Source organism: Thunnus thynnus, chromosome 20 (genome assembly GCF_963924715.1).
Source record: "Thunnus thynnus chromosome 20, fThuThy2.1, whole genome shotgun sequence".
Classification (NCBI taxonomy): Eukaryota; Metazoa; Chordata; class Actinopteri; order Scombriformes; family Scombridae; genus Thunnus; species Thunnus thynnus.
The window spans coordinates 19,351,941-19,367,838 of NC_089536.1; the positions used below are offsets into that span (position 1 = coordinate 19,351,941).

The 15,898-nt window shown below is 39.5% G+C and overlaps 1 protein-coding gene and 1 non-coding gene across 5 annotated transcripts in view; both read right to left on the reverse strand.

The window, feature by feature from the left end:
* Positions 1–15,898, reverse strand: part of rhbdf1b (rhomboid 5 homolog 1b (Drosophila)) — a 38,641-nt gene that overhangs the window by 14,315 nt on the left and 8,428 nt on the right. For 3 of the 4 annotated variants that reach the window (XM_067576144.1, XM_067576146.1, XM_067576143.1), the window contains exons 2-4: positions 1,965–2,106; positions 1,360–1,493; positions 872–1,018 (exon numbers count right to left, since the gene is read on the reverse strand). In XM_067576144.1, coding sequence (XP_067432245.1) covers positions 872–1,018; positions 1,360–1,493; positions 1,965–2,078 — 395 coding nt within the window. In that variant the 5' untranslated portion in view covers positions 2,079–2,106. The remainder of the gene's footprint in view (positions 1–871; positions 1,019–1,359; positions 1,494–1,964; positions 2,107–15,898) is intronic. The other variant, XM_067576145.1, reaches the window with a different exon arrangement.
* On the reverse strand, positions 2,931–3,024 carry trnai-uau (transfer RNA isoleucine (anticodon UAU)). The gene is made up of 2 exons: positions 2,987–3,024; positions 2,931–2,966 (listed from the first exon to the last, which is right to left on the reverse strand). It is a non-coding gene; the product is annotated as a tRNA-Ile (tRNA).

Sequence of the window (15,898 nt, forward strand, 5' to 3'; positions counted from 1 at the left end):
ATTGTATTATATTGTGTGTCTCAAACCATGTGGTCCTGTATGCCACCCGGACTGACACTGATACACTGTGTTGGTGTGTGTGTGTCTTTGTGTGTCTGTGTACAAAGAAAGAGAGGGCTTATGTGCAGCCTTCACACGTCATCTTTTCCAAAGCATCACAGCTGTGGGTGGTTTGCTTACAGAACACAGGTGCAAAAAACGCACAATAACTTTCATCTTGTGTGAGGGATCTCACACTGTTGAACGTGCGATCGCAGACTGGAGAGTATAGAAAGAAACTTTTTGCATATGAGAGACCAATAGCAAAATCTGTCAACTGCTTAACTTGCTTTATTTGAAGTCGACAGTGTGGTCCCACATACTGTGGTCAACCAGTACCGAATACTCATTGCATGGATCATTTCTTTTGAATCTCTTGCATTGGTATGCTATTTGAATCCCTCACATCTCCTCTGCAAGTAACAATGAAAGCTGCTCTACAGGAAGGTAATTACAAAGGGAAAAAATAAGTTGAATGGCTACTGCTGAAAAAAAAATCTAATCAAAAATGGGATAAAATGAAAATCTTCTTCTTAAAGCTTTGAGTTTAGTCTCAAGTTTTCAGACTATTTTCTGCAATGAAGCTCCATTGCACATGTTAAAATTGGAAAAAAAACACACCACCATCCAACAAAAAGCGTTCAGATGTGACGTGCTCACATACATGAGTTGTTTTTAAGTGGTGATGTGTTTAAAGATATAGGTTCGACTGGAGGAATGATTGCAGTGAGCGAAACCTGTTTCAATGTTCATATGGACACCTAACTGTTGTTTAAAAGACAGACTTGAAAAATTGTGAACCTATCCTTCTCTTTTCCATTTTTTCCTGTACCTGATGATCTTTTCAGGTATAGATGAACGCCGTCGGGTCAGTATTTTGGGGATGCAGGACCGCCGTCGGACGGTTGACACCCTCCTGGGGCCCCTCTGGCCCTTTGGCGGAACTGTGTTGACTCGCTCAAAGCGCACCCTTTTCTCACTTTACACACAGTTCAACAAGAAGAGAAGAGGACAGGGAAGCATGTGTGGAGGGAAAGCAGATAATAAATAGGGTAAAATCAGAGGAAAGGGAGGACAAGAGAGAAGAAAAGATTAATTTCAAAGGAGGTTACAGCTGAAATTAGTTTTGTAAACAATTTATTAGTGCAGAGGAATTATTGGGAAGATGAAGCATGCAGAAGTCAGACGAAATTAGCAGCTGGAGAAAATCAGCAGAGAGGAAAGAGGATTGTTCCTTCTAGGAATGTTTCTCTATTAGTATGTGTGTGTGTGTGTGTGTATGTGTGTGTGTGTGTGTGTGTGTGTGTGTGTGTGTCTAACCTCTTGATGGACTGTGTAATGGAGGGCAATCTCTCCAGAGGAGGTCTGAGGTAGTTGTTGGTAGTTTCCAAGGCAGCGATGCAGGTCTGGGGGTTTTCTCCTGGCATGCTGACACTGCGCAGGCGCTTTACTGGCTGCAACACACACACACACACACAAATGATGAAGTCATCCTGTGTGCCAAGTTACGTAGATGTGAAATAAGTATAAGTCGGTGAAAGTCTAAAAATTTTAAACAGTTTTAGACTGGCTGGAGGTAAAGCTTTCCTTGATTGGTAGATTTCTTTCACATCTCACTGTCTTCCTCAGTGGATGGAGTGTGTTCAGTTGTCTTGGTGATAGCTTAGTTGTCAACATGTGACACAGCTGTAAGCAAAATGCTGAGGAAGACTGTGAGATGTGGTTGAAAGCTCCAGAAAAAGCTACCGAACCTTGAAATAAGATTTTAATGCAAACTAATATTTTAGGCCAAAAGTGAAATTTCATGCACATGAATTTTTAGTTACACACTCATTTTTACAATTGCATCTTCTACTTCCCATTTGCCATTATAAATCCCCCTCTGCTTCTCTGATCTGTAGATATTGACTGCTGTGTGTGTGTACCTGGGTGTGTGTGGGCGTGTCGTCCGGCGTCAGCTGGATGGTGGGGATGTCCAGTTTGAGCCATGGTGGCTTCTTCCTCTGCAGGCTGCTGCTCCTGCTGCCCGGCTCATCCATGCTCACTCGCTCCCCCTATGCCTGCCAGCTGGATAACACAAACAAACAGACAAGGAACTGGGTTTGTAGGACAATTCACACGGTAAAAAAATCTACAGCTGTCTGAAGCCAAAAACCAAAACTGAGCAGCTTTATTGAGTAATTATAATAACTGGACAGAAAGTGCATTTATCCAAATGTTTAAACCCACTAGTCTGCCAGCCGTCATTATCTTCTGCAATAACTTATAAACCAGCAAAACTGAACTGCATCACGCCTATTCGTCTTCCAGTCCTTCCCACAATGCACCATGCACCCAGAGGTTACACTGTATTCTTATTCTCATTGGTACGTTTTTTGTATTCCTCTTTTCTCATCTCAGGTTTCTATTGTTTTTTATTTACAGACCAATTATTGATTCTCTAATAATCTCAGGTGCTGATGTTATTTATATTGTGTGTGTAACCTACAAGGAATGTCTATTCCTGCAACATTGCTTCTTAAAATAAACTTGAGTTTTCTACCAGGTGAGGTGGCCATTAAAATATATATTATACATAAATCTTGTTCAACAAACACAGCCAGATGTCCTGTCTTCACAAAGATGTCTCTATTTGAAACATTCAGTGACAAAATAGTGTGAAAGTTTTCAAATACAAATATCTAACCTTAATTAAATATAAAGGCCAGGTGGAAACAATGAGTCCAATGAGCAACAGAGCTGCATTGCTCTGTGTTTGGTTTTCCTCAACAATGGCAGGCTCTGTCTGCTGTAGAATAATCTCACAGATGAACCATTGTTGCTACTGTGTCAGATCTTCTGTAATCAAGTCAGATTTTATCTGTGATTCCCTGCACAGGTTAAAACTTCACTGCTCCAGGTGAGGCTCGAACTCACAACCTCGGCATTGCTCTGCTGGCTACTGTCTTATAAGTACCGCGCGCTGACCGATTGCGCCACTGGAGCCTGCTTATCAGCAGAGAATGATGCCAGTGTTTTGGAGTAAAGTGCAGAGATGATTCACCACCACAAGATGGCGCTAAGATTCTCAAGGATATCAGTCTCCCTCTCTCTTTGTATTCACACACTCACACATGCCCTCTGTGAAGAGAGACAGACAGTTCAGAAAGAGATGCTATTACTCACAGTTGAGTGCACACCCATCCTTTTCAAACAGACATTTAATTTAAGGAAAAGTGGTCTGAGTGCAGCGGGCCACCTACTAACAGAGAGAGAACCTGAGAAATCGAGCAACGGAGCTACACAAACAGAGGGAAAGCCACAAAATAGAGCGCCAAAGCCTCTGCTCATCCTGTTGTTTGCTGGTTAATGGGTTTATGGGTAAAAGAAGGCTCTTGGAGAGTGACAGGGGTTTTCCTGCTTAACCGTTTAGGTGAAAGTTGAAGACGTCTCTGTGAAAGCCAGGGAGCTAACCAGGAGCCAATGAGGCAGTTTTCAGTGGTAACTTTTAATATGAAGTGCCAGCACAAACAGTAATCATTTCTTGCCCTCATGACAAATGCATTTTAAAGCTGCTGAGCTCATCAGCACTTATCTGCTGTTTACTGTGTCCCATATATAACAATAGCACTAAATATCTGAGGTTTTACATTACAAATACATACAAAACTTCCAAAATAATGAAGTCAATTGTCTTACTAGATCTACATCACACACAAAATACTAATATTTATTATAATTTATTATAAAATAATCCATGTTAGATTAGCAGAACGTGCTTATTTCAATAGACGCCACTACTAGTATGAAAGCTCTGAAGTTAATTTAGAGACAAAGATAGAAGTCAGCAAGTCATACTTTTGTGATGCAAAAGACTGTCTCGCAAAAAGGTTCATTCAACTCAACTATAAACTACAGTCTGATAAACAACCAGAGTTGAATCAACACCACTCTGACACAGCCTCAATACGTCAATCCTCCATTGCTCAGCTTTGCATTCGACTAAAAAGTGTTTATTCATATTCTCACATTCATCTGCTCATATGTGTTTTTTAATCAAAGAAAAATAAGAAAACATCTTAAATAAGGATCCCTTAAATTTGGTTATTTAAGTATTTGTGCACGTTTGTGTGTCTGTGTATGACCAAGTGTGTGTAAAGGGTCAGCAAGATGTACTGAGCGACATTTTACAGTTGAAAAATAAATCTTGACAGTGCACTTTGATGGACAAATTATGTAGGGCTGTAACTAAGCATTATTTTCATCATCATTTGTTGATTATTTTCTCAATAAATCAATTAGTCATCTGGTCTATAAAGTTTCCTAAAGCCCAAGGTGCAAACTCAAATGTCTTCTTTTGTCCCATCAGCAGTCCACAACCCAAAGATATTCTGTTTACTATCATAGAAGACTAAAGAAACCAGAAAATATTCACATTTGAGAAGCCGGAATCATAGAATTTTGACCTTTTTTCTTAAAAAAATGACTTAAAACGATAAATTGATTGTCAGAACAGTTGGCGATTAATTTTCTGTCATTCGGTTAATAGACTAATCGTTGCAGCTCTAGTAGACAGTCTTTCTAATTTAGCTTAACTACAGTATATCTGGTATCTTCTATCATATTTGTTTTTCTGCACTGCAGAAAAAACTTTCATCCAGAAACTGGCTCAATTTCCATGAAATTTGTCCCCCCTTCAGCATGAATTGGTTATCTATTGACTTTTACTTTTTGCTTTTTTCTTGAAATACTTCCACAACGTTTGGATGGATTGCTAAGAAATTTTGTGCAAACATATCCATGGTACCCCTATGTTGAACCCTAATAACTTTAGTGATCCCCTGCCTTTTCCTCTAGCATCACCATTAGTTTGTCATTTGAGGTTTTTAGTAAAATGTTTTGACAACTATATTCGTGTCCACCACAGGAAACCAATGCTTTGGTTTAAGACCAAATACTTGCTAAATCTGTAGTTTGTGTTTAGTGCTAATTGGCAAATGATAGCATGCTAACACGCTAAACCAAGAACATGGTAAACATTATACTCTCCCCTCTCCTCAACCCCTGTTCACTTTACTAAAATGACATTTAATGTGAATAAATTTCTCTGGCTGCTGCTCAGTTTGAGAAAACATTAATGTTTCGCAAGTTGGAGCTTTTGTTGTGCCGGCCAAAGGGAAGTCATTGAGCGGGAGTGAAGGGACTATTACTGGATAATAGGACATCCGCATGGGGTTCTTGGACATAACGAGCGACCACCAACCAGGAGCTCCACTAGATCTCAGCTGTGAATCATTCTGTGATTCATTGCTGTGAGTGAAATTACAGGCTACCCTCTTTTGCCATAAAACCATTAGCTGAACAATAATCTCTTCCATCATACAGTACACGGTGCTGGAGCTGATATTCAGACTTCTGTCCAAAGCCAAGTCTAACGAGCTGAAAGATATTCAACTCTGGCAGCTGGAGGACTTCTCGATACACACGGACAGGACAGGGTGTGCTTCCAAACCCTAGAGACATGGACAATCAAAGACTCTCACATAGTCGCACTGGGATATTTGGGAAGATCTCAGATAAAACCATCACTACATGCCAAACCTTGAGGGAAAGTCCTCCTTTGGCTACTCTCACTTGTCAAATGCAATCAGTTTTTTTTGCACTAAAAAGGCATCATTATCTTTTCTAGTGTATCCACTCTCACCAAGCCATGCCTTATCTACTCAGGCAGCCATCTCCTACATTTCCCAGGAGGCAACACAGAAGTACCTACAGGACAGGTGTGAACTTGTGGCTCTCAGTCAAAGGTGGGTGTTTGGACTAATAAAGAGTGTAATTACTCAGCTATGGAGGGGAGTAGTAGCACAGCAAGAGCATGAGCTGAGCATGCACATCCATGCAGTTCAACAACACATCATGTCTTGTTGCCTTACATACTGATCTACTGAGGTTACTGTGGGTGTGGACATTTGTATTTCTTTCTTCTACAATAGATCTTGCCCTGTATGATTCCTTTATATCATTGTAAAAATGGTTGACAAAATCTTTTTAGCTTTCTGGCCTTCATCACTTTCTATGGATAACTGTTGTAATTCCCCAATATAGGAAGTAGTATAGACTTAGTTATAAAATGTTTTAAATATGTTAAAAAGTCATCTTAATTATTATTTTAATCCTAAATGCTAAAGCTACTCTAAAGCATTTGAATATTTCCAGCTGTAGTGAAAGTACTGAAAAAGACACTTTGGTAACACTGCACCAATTTTCACCTTGACAGCCTCATTTTTAGTGCTAGTGGCGTGGCTATATGGATGGCAATGTCAGTCGATCAATAACTTTTATCCAGACTGGAATATCTCAACAACTATTAAACAGATTAACAATAAATTTTGTACAGACATTCATAATCTCCATAGGATGAATCCTACTAACTTTGGTGATCCCAGGACTTTTCCTCTGGCGCCACCATAAGGTTGACATTTTTGGTTTTGAGTAAAATTTCTTGACAACTATTGAATGGATTGCCACAAAATGTAGGGCAGACATTAATATAGCCCACAGGATGAATGATGACTTTGGTGATCCTTTAATTTTCATCCAGCTTTTTATCATCAGGTCAAAATTTCTATTTGTCTGATACTTTGGTTTATGACCAAATATGTGCAAAACTAACAATGTTCTCATTGGCCTCAGCTGTACTTTGTGTTTTGTGCTAATTAGATTAAAATGTTTGCATGCTAACACACTAAATTAAGATCTTACCAAACATTAGCACGTTAGCATTTAGCTCAAAGCACCACTGTGATTAAGAGCAGCCTCAAAGAGCTGCTAGCATGGCTGGAGACTCTTAATCTTGTGCTATGAAGAAAAACTTATGATTTCAGAATGATTTGAAAGATGCAACAATGCCATTAAAAAAAGACACACAGTAGCTTTTAACTCTGAGCCCAGACAAAACACCTTGTGAAGAGAAATGCAACGCTCTCCCTTTGAATTACCTTCCTCATTTTTCTACCATTCTGAGGATTATGTAAATACACACTATATACATAATGTGTAAATAAACACACATAGACCAGCTTGGTATGTAGCCATAAAGAAAAATATGAGTTTGAGTCCTTTGGCCTCTCAAATACCCGTGTTTTGGTCTCTTTGTGGTCACATGTGGAAGCCTGCGCGTTCTCTTACGGTCACTGAGGATAAACACACCCCTGCAAATAGAAACCTTCTCCAGAACAATCCATAACCACATCCTTTGCTTATTCTGCGGTGGTGATACTCAGTGTGTGTATTTGTGTGGACTCAGATGTGCTTGTACAATAAAGCCTGAATGCAAACCTACACACATGCTCACATACACACAGTATATAAACACTCACTTGACAGTCTGTGCGTTAGTCTCCCACGTCAAGTTTTTACAACTCTCCATACGGCCGACGAAGGGTGGTCGTGTGGTCCAAAATCAATCTCCTCTCTTTTCTCATCTTGTTTCCAACATCCGCCATTTGTCATTCCATCATGATCTCTCTCTCTCTCTTTTTTTCCCCTCTAGTTGGGTTTTCATGACAGGCAGATTAGAGGCTGTAATCCCTGTGCTGTACACCACATGATATCGTCCTGCTGTCAGGCCACAGAGGCGAATACCGATCCCTGATTGGATGCCGAAAGCGCTACGATGGTGTCATCAACACCCGGCAGGAAGTGGTGTCTTTAATGCATAGGTATTCATTGTCAAAACGGTGAAAGTGAAAGTTAGTGTCATCATAGGTTTTCAGTTCTGAGCTTCGACATGACATGTCATTTTTTTTATTCTACTTAGGCTGAGATTTAGCAGCCAAAGATTGTCATGCACATGCTCTCAGTTGCCTTTCCTCTTAGATTTATATCAGGAGGAAGTAACATGCTGGCATGAAAGATTCAGTGTGACACTGTAACAAAACAGGAAGTTCAAAGATGTTTTATTATATTGAAAGAAATCATTTTCACATGAATTTCTCAACTGTCCAGTCTGGTATGAAAGCCTTCTTGGATAACATCACACCGCTAGTAATGTCAAATGAGAACTCAAGAAGTATCACAGGAAATATGGACCTTTTGCAGCCCGTATTGTAACATCTTTAGGGGACTGCTGCAGAACAGTGGTGTAATTGGATCCTCTTTACATAGGGTGACACTTCCTGACATGCCGAGACAGAATAAAACAAAGGCTTCCCTTTGGCACCCACGCAAGACTTGTCTTAACACTGTTCCCTGATTCTGGTGTTTGAGGCCAAGGGAATCAACCACTGTGGCATGGAAACTCACTCTTACTGCATGTCAGTAAGCTTTAATATTCAATGGATCTTTACTGCATGTTAAGCAGTCCGAAACCTAATCTCCTCTCTGACTCCTTTTATTCGATGACACCTCGCACCCTCCCCCACTCTTTCTTTCTTATCTCTTATTTCTACTCATCCTTGCACACTAGGGTTACTTTTTTCAGTAAACATGCAAGACTTTTATTAACTCTGCTGCTTCACGTTTAATGTACAGTCAGAATATTGATTTGACAAATCTAGGTTGCAGGATTGTACCAATATTTTGGATGCAACCTGCTATATATAGCTATGTTATTTTGAGATTTTATTTTGTGGTGTATAAATAACAGACCATTTCACTACTTGTGATTCCTCAAAAGTCAGTGTAATACCAAAATGACATACTTTGCATGGTGGAAACCTCTGACGAGAGCATTCTTAGGTTTGCTGAGGTTGGTTTAATTTCAGTTGTTGCAGACTGCCCTGTCTAAAGCAAATTTAGCAACCTGTGTAAAATTGGCATCGTGCAACAACAAGACTCCTGCTGAAATTCAGTCTACAAACAGATATATTTTTTTGTTTGACAGGTAAATAGTATATTGAAGGAGAAGTCATGTCTTTTCTTTGCTCTCTTAGAGAAAGGTGCTGTTAAACTGACAATTACCAGTGCATATCCAAGTTAATTGGTTGGGGACTCTGCAGCAGATTAATGCTCAGACAGTCCAGGTGGATTTGAACTTTATTATGCTGGCATTGTTCTGGTCTAATAGGCACTACAATCTGCCCGACGGCACCGCTGGGCCCATTTTAAGTTTGATGTTAATGCAATTTTTTCAGGACAGTGACAAGAAAATTGCCTGCTCCAGGTGAAAGCTAGGGTCTTGAACTTGGTCAGCACACTGCACCGCTGACGGATTCCTTGTCACACATGTGCATGTTTCATAAGGTAGAATTATCATCAATCATCAGCTATTCAGTTATCTATTAAAAGCATTGCAGCAAAATAAATTTAAGAGAGTGTTTTACAAGTTAACTGACCTAAACAACAACATTTGTCATGAGGAAAAACATCCCCTTTAATCACAATTTAGTATTTACCATGTTGTATCTTGTTTGTTCTGACGTAATAAAACATCAGTAGGTCACATACTGTAGATTAACAGTGTGTTATGCTATGTGCTTTTACCCCTCCCCAACCTTCCACCCGACACCACAGGACTATGTATGCTCTGGGCTCTCATCTGTGCCAGATGTTACAGTCATAACACAGTAGGTCATTTCCTTTCTGAGTTTGTGTATGTATGTGTATGCACAATCTGCTGCTACTCCTACAAACATTAGAGATTAAACATCTGGCGCAATAGAAGCAGTATGTCAGTTATTAAAATCTTCTTCTCACAGAGTAAAAACAATAAATGATAAATGGTGGAGAAGTAGCACTAATAGAGAAAATATTTACTGTATCTCTTTCCTGAGAAATATTTTATCCAAATTCCACTTTGATATCTTGACTTCTATCACCCTCTTTATTATATCATCGTCTGTTTCCTGTACGCATTCCAAACATCATCTTCAGAGAAAACAAGAACTCACTGATCTTCTCGTTTCTCCATCTGCAGTAATATGCAGATGAATTCTGAATTCAATCAGACATCAAATGCGTAATTCTATTTACCTTGACCCTTACCAGGGAACTGAGGATGGGACTTGGGGACGGGGAAAGGGCACGATTGAAGCTTATCTCTACAGCAAACAAACATGCTGTTACCATGTCGCAGCAGTGTTGATTCTCTACTATGCCATGTAGATTTATCTCAAAGGTTGGTGATATTGACCAGGGGTGCAGCATGTGGGCTGGTGTAGCATATGTTCCAGGATTAAAGACTTTTAGGTGATGGAGTGTGAGCCACTTACAAACTAAACTGTGTAAACATTTTTACAAGAAATGACACAGATATACCAGGCAGCCTGCCAAAAGCCTATCAGGCTTTTAAATGTTAAAACAAACCATCTGTTGACTGTACAAGTCACAACACTGGTTCCTAATCTGTAGTTTGAGGGGTTGAATCTTCTCCAAAACTGACTGACAGACACACACCGGGGGTCTTAATGAGTTGAAGTCATCTGTCTAAACGCTGCCTTAATTGTTCTGTGGTGTCTGTCTTGTTACCACAGATTACGTGATAGTGAGCAATTCACTAGTCAATCTGCCACTGAGTTGTTACGCCTCAACTCTCAAAAGTGTGTGTTGGAGCTGGCATGTGTCCCATCCACCTACGCACACAGAAAAAACCATAACACACACACACACACAGGAAGCAGCTACTTACAGCTACTGTATGTGTAACCTTTTTATACAGGAATACGTCACAGTCAAAAAAAGGCTGTGGTCAAGCTAGTTTATAGCTTTGTACATGCTAGTTTCTTTGTCAGTCCTGGTATTTCTTAAACTTAAGACCATATTTTCCCAAAGCCCTCTTACCTCCCATCACAGAAAAGGCCTTTGAAGCCTTTGAAGCCCTGCATCCAGTGCCCACTCCCTGGTGACGTTTGGTTTTCTCATTCACTTTACTGAAGAGGATGAACATTTTCAAAGTGATTTTTCCATCTGCCTTCAATCCGTGCACCATCTGCCATTGTGAGAAACTCTCAAAATCCGTTTTTAGTAGAAAACCAGTGCCCTCGCCCTGTTCTGTAAAGCAACTTGTTCTCCTTCTGTGCCATAAAAGAGTCTCACAAATTTGATGTAAAGTGTGATCTGGTGGCACACCATGCAAAGTGAACCGGCAAGTCTTCTCACTGATGGAATATTTATTGATGTTTAAATGCTACATCTAAGCATTAGCAAAAGCTCCAAGCTAACAGGAATAAAATGTTGTCTATTAGGTGATGCTATGCCGCAGCTGGTCAGTGTGTGGTGCTTGGGTTGAGTCCAAACCTCACTTTGAGGACACTCATCAGTAATTACCCTGAAATGAACATTAATCAGTAATTGTTCAAATTCCGGTTGCTAACTTCTCAGCTTTCTTACCAAAGTACAATAATTCAAATGCACTAAGATTATGTCTGTGGTCAATCATTGATTCCACATACTGTACAATGCAACACGCCTAACTGAATAAAATAACAGCTCCAGTGTACACTTGGAAATTTCCACATTCCAACAAAGAGCCAAACTCCTTGCAGCATTTTTTTTCTTTGCTCATTTGTAGGGGAAGTGTCACTAATGAGCATATTATTTTCTATAGCTTATTTACCCTGCTTTCCATGTCAGTGAATTCACCTCATAAATGTCAGACTTCACTGACTTCGATTCGTATGTGATCACAAGTGTGTTGTTAAAGTTGTTTATGAAGTTATATAGTGGTATAACATACAGTATGTAGTCCTCTGGGACACTTGCCTGTGAATAATGAATTATGAATACTATATGAAATATTCACTACATGAGGAGCCAAGTCACATATAAAATCAGTAACTCTGGTATGTGTGTATAAATATTTGCAAAAGCCTGCCTGAAATAAGCCAATGCATAATTCAGTTAGTAGCTAATCTGGTTTAAAACACAGCCGCACATTAAAACATTAGCGATGAAATGTTAGCAAGGCAAGTTTGGGATTGTAGAATAGTCAGTTTGAGAACCTGTAGTAGTAAAACGTCATTCACTTCCCTTAACAAAGGCATCAAGGTACTCCTACCCACGTAAAATGTGTCTTCCTAACCCTAAAATACATTGTTGTTATTAACATTGCTCTGCTAATTCATGGTGACTCCGCTACCTCACTTGAAGCTAATGGTACTGTAAGGTGCAGCTGCATTTTACAATATCAGCAAGCGCAACTTTTATCCAAAGGTTTTCCATTTATGGAGGTGAATCCAAAGTGATTCCACTCACTACTTAGAAGATAGTTTGGTGTCATCACTATTCATTATGCTTCGCTAGTTCCATTTTACATTAGCAAAGAGAACAAAACCCAATTTTACTGAGAGCAGCAGGGCATGCAATAATGCCCCACTGGAGTACAAGGTACAGTTCTTCTACACTGAGAATTTTGAATTAAAACAGATGATTACAGATCAAATATTTAAAGGACCAGTGTGTAAGATTTAGTGGCATCTAATGGAACGGACTTGGCAGATATGGAATATAATATTCATAGGCATGTTTTGATCAGTGTATAATCCCATGAAAATAAGAATCGTATTTTCGATGCCCTTTATATCTACATAGGGAGCAAGTCCTTTTCCACAGCCCATCATGTTGCACCTACATGTTTCTACAGTAGCCCAGAATGGACACATTTGACCAGTAGTTTACAATCTTAGCTTACAAATTTGAATAAATAAGTGTAAGCTGTGGTGTATTATCCAGAGCAAACAGGAAATTGTCTCTTGAAAGACAAGACACTGCAATTTAATTTTTAAATGTGTTTTTGAATTTATGTGCATGGCTAGTTAGAACTAAACATAAGTGAGTAAATTTGCTTTTTAAAATGAGACAGAATGTGAAGCTTATATGCTCAGGAAAGATGTGTTTCAACTCCTGGTACAATTTCCTTTGGCCTCGATAAATAAGGGAACAGCATAAAAAAGCTGCTTAACTATACAAAGATAAGTAGTAGCACAGACGATCAGAGGTGATCAGAGGCCAGGCCTCCATGCTTTGTCTGCCTTTAAGCATTAAGCAACCATCTCTCTCTACTACTCAGCTGTCTGAGCAGGAGAGATTTAATTGGCAACTTGAAACCAGGGCAAAAGCAGAGAAAGACGAAATCTTTCTCTGTTACAACTAAACTTCCTGCACTCCTGGCTTTGCATAATCAAAAAGTCTCAGATCTTTTTCTCACAGTGAGACATGTCTCACATGAAAGTCATTAAGGGATGATTAAAGGATTGGCATAGGCTACTATCAAGCGTTTCCTACTGTAGATTGACATGTGGCCTGTGGCGAGAATTTCAGAAGCAGGAAAGGCACCTAGACTGGAATTTATTTAAAACACCGACCCACTGCACTTCACTTCACACCCACACATTTTTGACAAAGCGTTCTGCACAGGAAGACAAGTTAAAAAAAAAACAGTGTGATCTTTGCATGGCTGGCCATCAAATAAAACCTCGAGGTAGCTACTGCTTCTGAAGTACCAAAACATTGCAAAAGTTCTGTATGCATTCAGTATAGCTAGAGATGTTTTACCACAGTGTCAGTAAAGCTGTGGCCACAAGCTGCACATTACTGCTGCTTCTGTCTAGAGACAACCTGGTATGTGCAAAGGCACAGAGGAAAGGTAAATATAACAACAGATGGAGAGAGATAAAAAGAAGCAGAAAAAATACTTCATGTCATGTTGGAAGAAGATGAAAGGAACACAGGGGTACAGAGAGCAAAAAAAACATGCTGCACCAAGTGAGAGCAAAAAACAAAAGGAAATACATTGCAAAAAAGCAGAGTCTAACCAGCATGACAGTGTGGAGGGAAAAGAGACAAAATATCTTTCTGTGTTAAGTGTGTGTGCGCTTGCTGCACAGTTAAAAAATACAGGATTATTAGGTGCGCATGAGTGTATACACACATGCGTGTTTGTGCTTGTTAATTCACACCTCCATGCATGTGGTGTGAGTCCGTGTGCATGCTTGTCTGTCTGCTATGCCAAACATCTGCATCAGTTTACCTGTTTCTGCCTGCGGGCCATAGGGTAGGTTTAGTTTTGGTAAAGCTGCAGAGGTAACAGTGCATGTAACCCTTCTATAATCATCCTATCAGACAGTGGCTGGATGTTAACTCAAACTAGACACATTTCTAGAAACATAACTACAAAAACCTGCATTAACTGATTATTTTGGCCATTTGGTGGTAACAGAGACAACCTGTGAACACAATATTGACCTATTAAGTTGATATGCTAAACTTGTTAGCAAACAGTTGCTTATTTACACATCTAGCAATATTAGAATTAATTTGGAGTCGGGTTTCTGTACACCTGATGAATGTATGTCCAATATTCACTCTCCTTTTAGCTCTGGTCTGGTTTTCACCAACTCCAGAGGGAAAACACTAAATTCTCTAATTTGTTCACTGGCTAGCTGCTAACTCAGCAGTTTGTTTGCTATTTCATGTTGGGTAGGTAGTGTACACTTGGATTTTAGAGCTTTTTTTGCTTAAAACAAAAGCTTTTTTGCTATTGTGTCTGAAAAAAATGCTGGTGAGCAGTGAGACGGAACTAAAACAGGCCATGCAGCTGAGGGGAACTGCAAATAGTGGTGATAATTACCTGTGTGTTTGTCACTACCAGGGATGACTTTCACATACTCTTTTGATCCATGACTATATTAATATAATAATGGTTTGCCTCAAAACACGCCTACTTGATCATTAAACATGCAAGACAGTACTTTAAAATGACTTAATCAGATTGGAAATATAAGAAAAACATGTCAGTAAAAGCTTTGGGTAAAACAAATTCAAGTTAAGTCATCGTCATAATAAACAGTAACATCATTGCCAGCTGCAGGGTATTACAACAGAAATGACTTGATGGAAAAACTCCCCAAAGAAAAAGCCAGCAACACCTTATGGCACATTCAATTGCCAAATATGCCACAGGAGACAGTATAATGGTTTCTCAGCTCCTGTGCCAGGTAGGACTTGAGAGGATCAGAGTTTTCTCAACAGAAAGAATGCCTGGTTCCCATCTGCCGCTTGAGTCTCTTAAAAAGCAGAAGCTGGTGACAGTAACTGCTAGAGACTGCAGGATGATGTGAGGGAGGATGAGGGGGTGAAAGAGAGAGGTAGAGAAACAGGGGTCAAAGACATGGAAATTGAAAGAGGGAAAGCAGAAAGAAGCAGAGACTAATCAGCAGTAGCTTCGCGAGAAGGAGCTGACGCTGAGGGTTGGCTCTCTGTTTTACACCGGCACTGCTTTACAGCCAATGATTAACATATCAACAGCAGGTAGAAGGCAGGAAACTCTCAAAAATGTAAATTTGTCTCAACTTACACACACTTGTAGCACAATTCTTAAATAAAGGCTTCAAGTTTTCATCTAAAATCTCCTACAGTAAAACCTCAGGCTGTCATGTTGATCCATTACATCATGGGACAACTCAAAATTATTTTTATTACTGCAGAAGTGGTTGTGTGAGGGTCAAAAATACCGTGCATGGTCAATACAACACTATATCTGGCATTCAATTACCTTGAACGACTTGAGGCTAATATGAGGCATGTTTGTTTGCCTCCATATTATTCAGCGCTAAGTCAAATAGAGAAAATGTGAATTTCCCTACAAGATGTGAACAGTATTTACAAGTGAATGCATGTCCTCAACATAGGTTGCCCTGCGTGGAATATAAAGGTCATGTGAACTTGCCTTTTATATTATTATTTTGTCTGCTTTATATTGTATGCTTTGTCTCTGTCACTGTTTTTTGTTCCTGTGTAGTATTTGCTCTGTTTTTTTTTTGAGTTTTATCTCCCATTATCTTGCTCAATCAAAACAAGAATAGCCTTGTCATTCATGACAAATAAGCCTGTGCTGACACAGCACTTGTGAATATTAATCACAATGATAAAAGAGTAAAAGCAA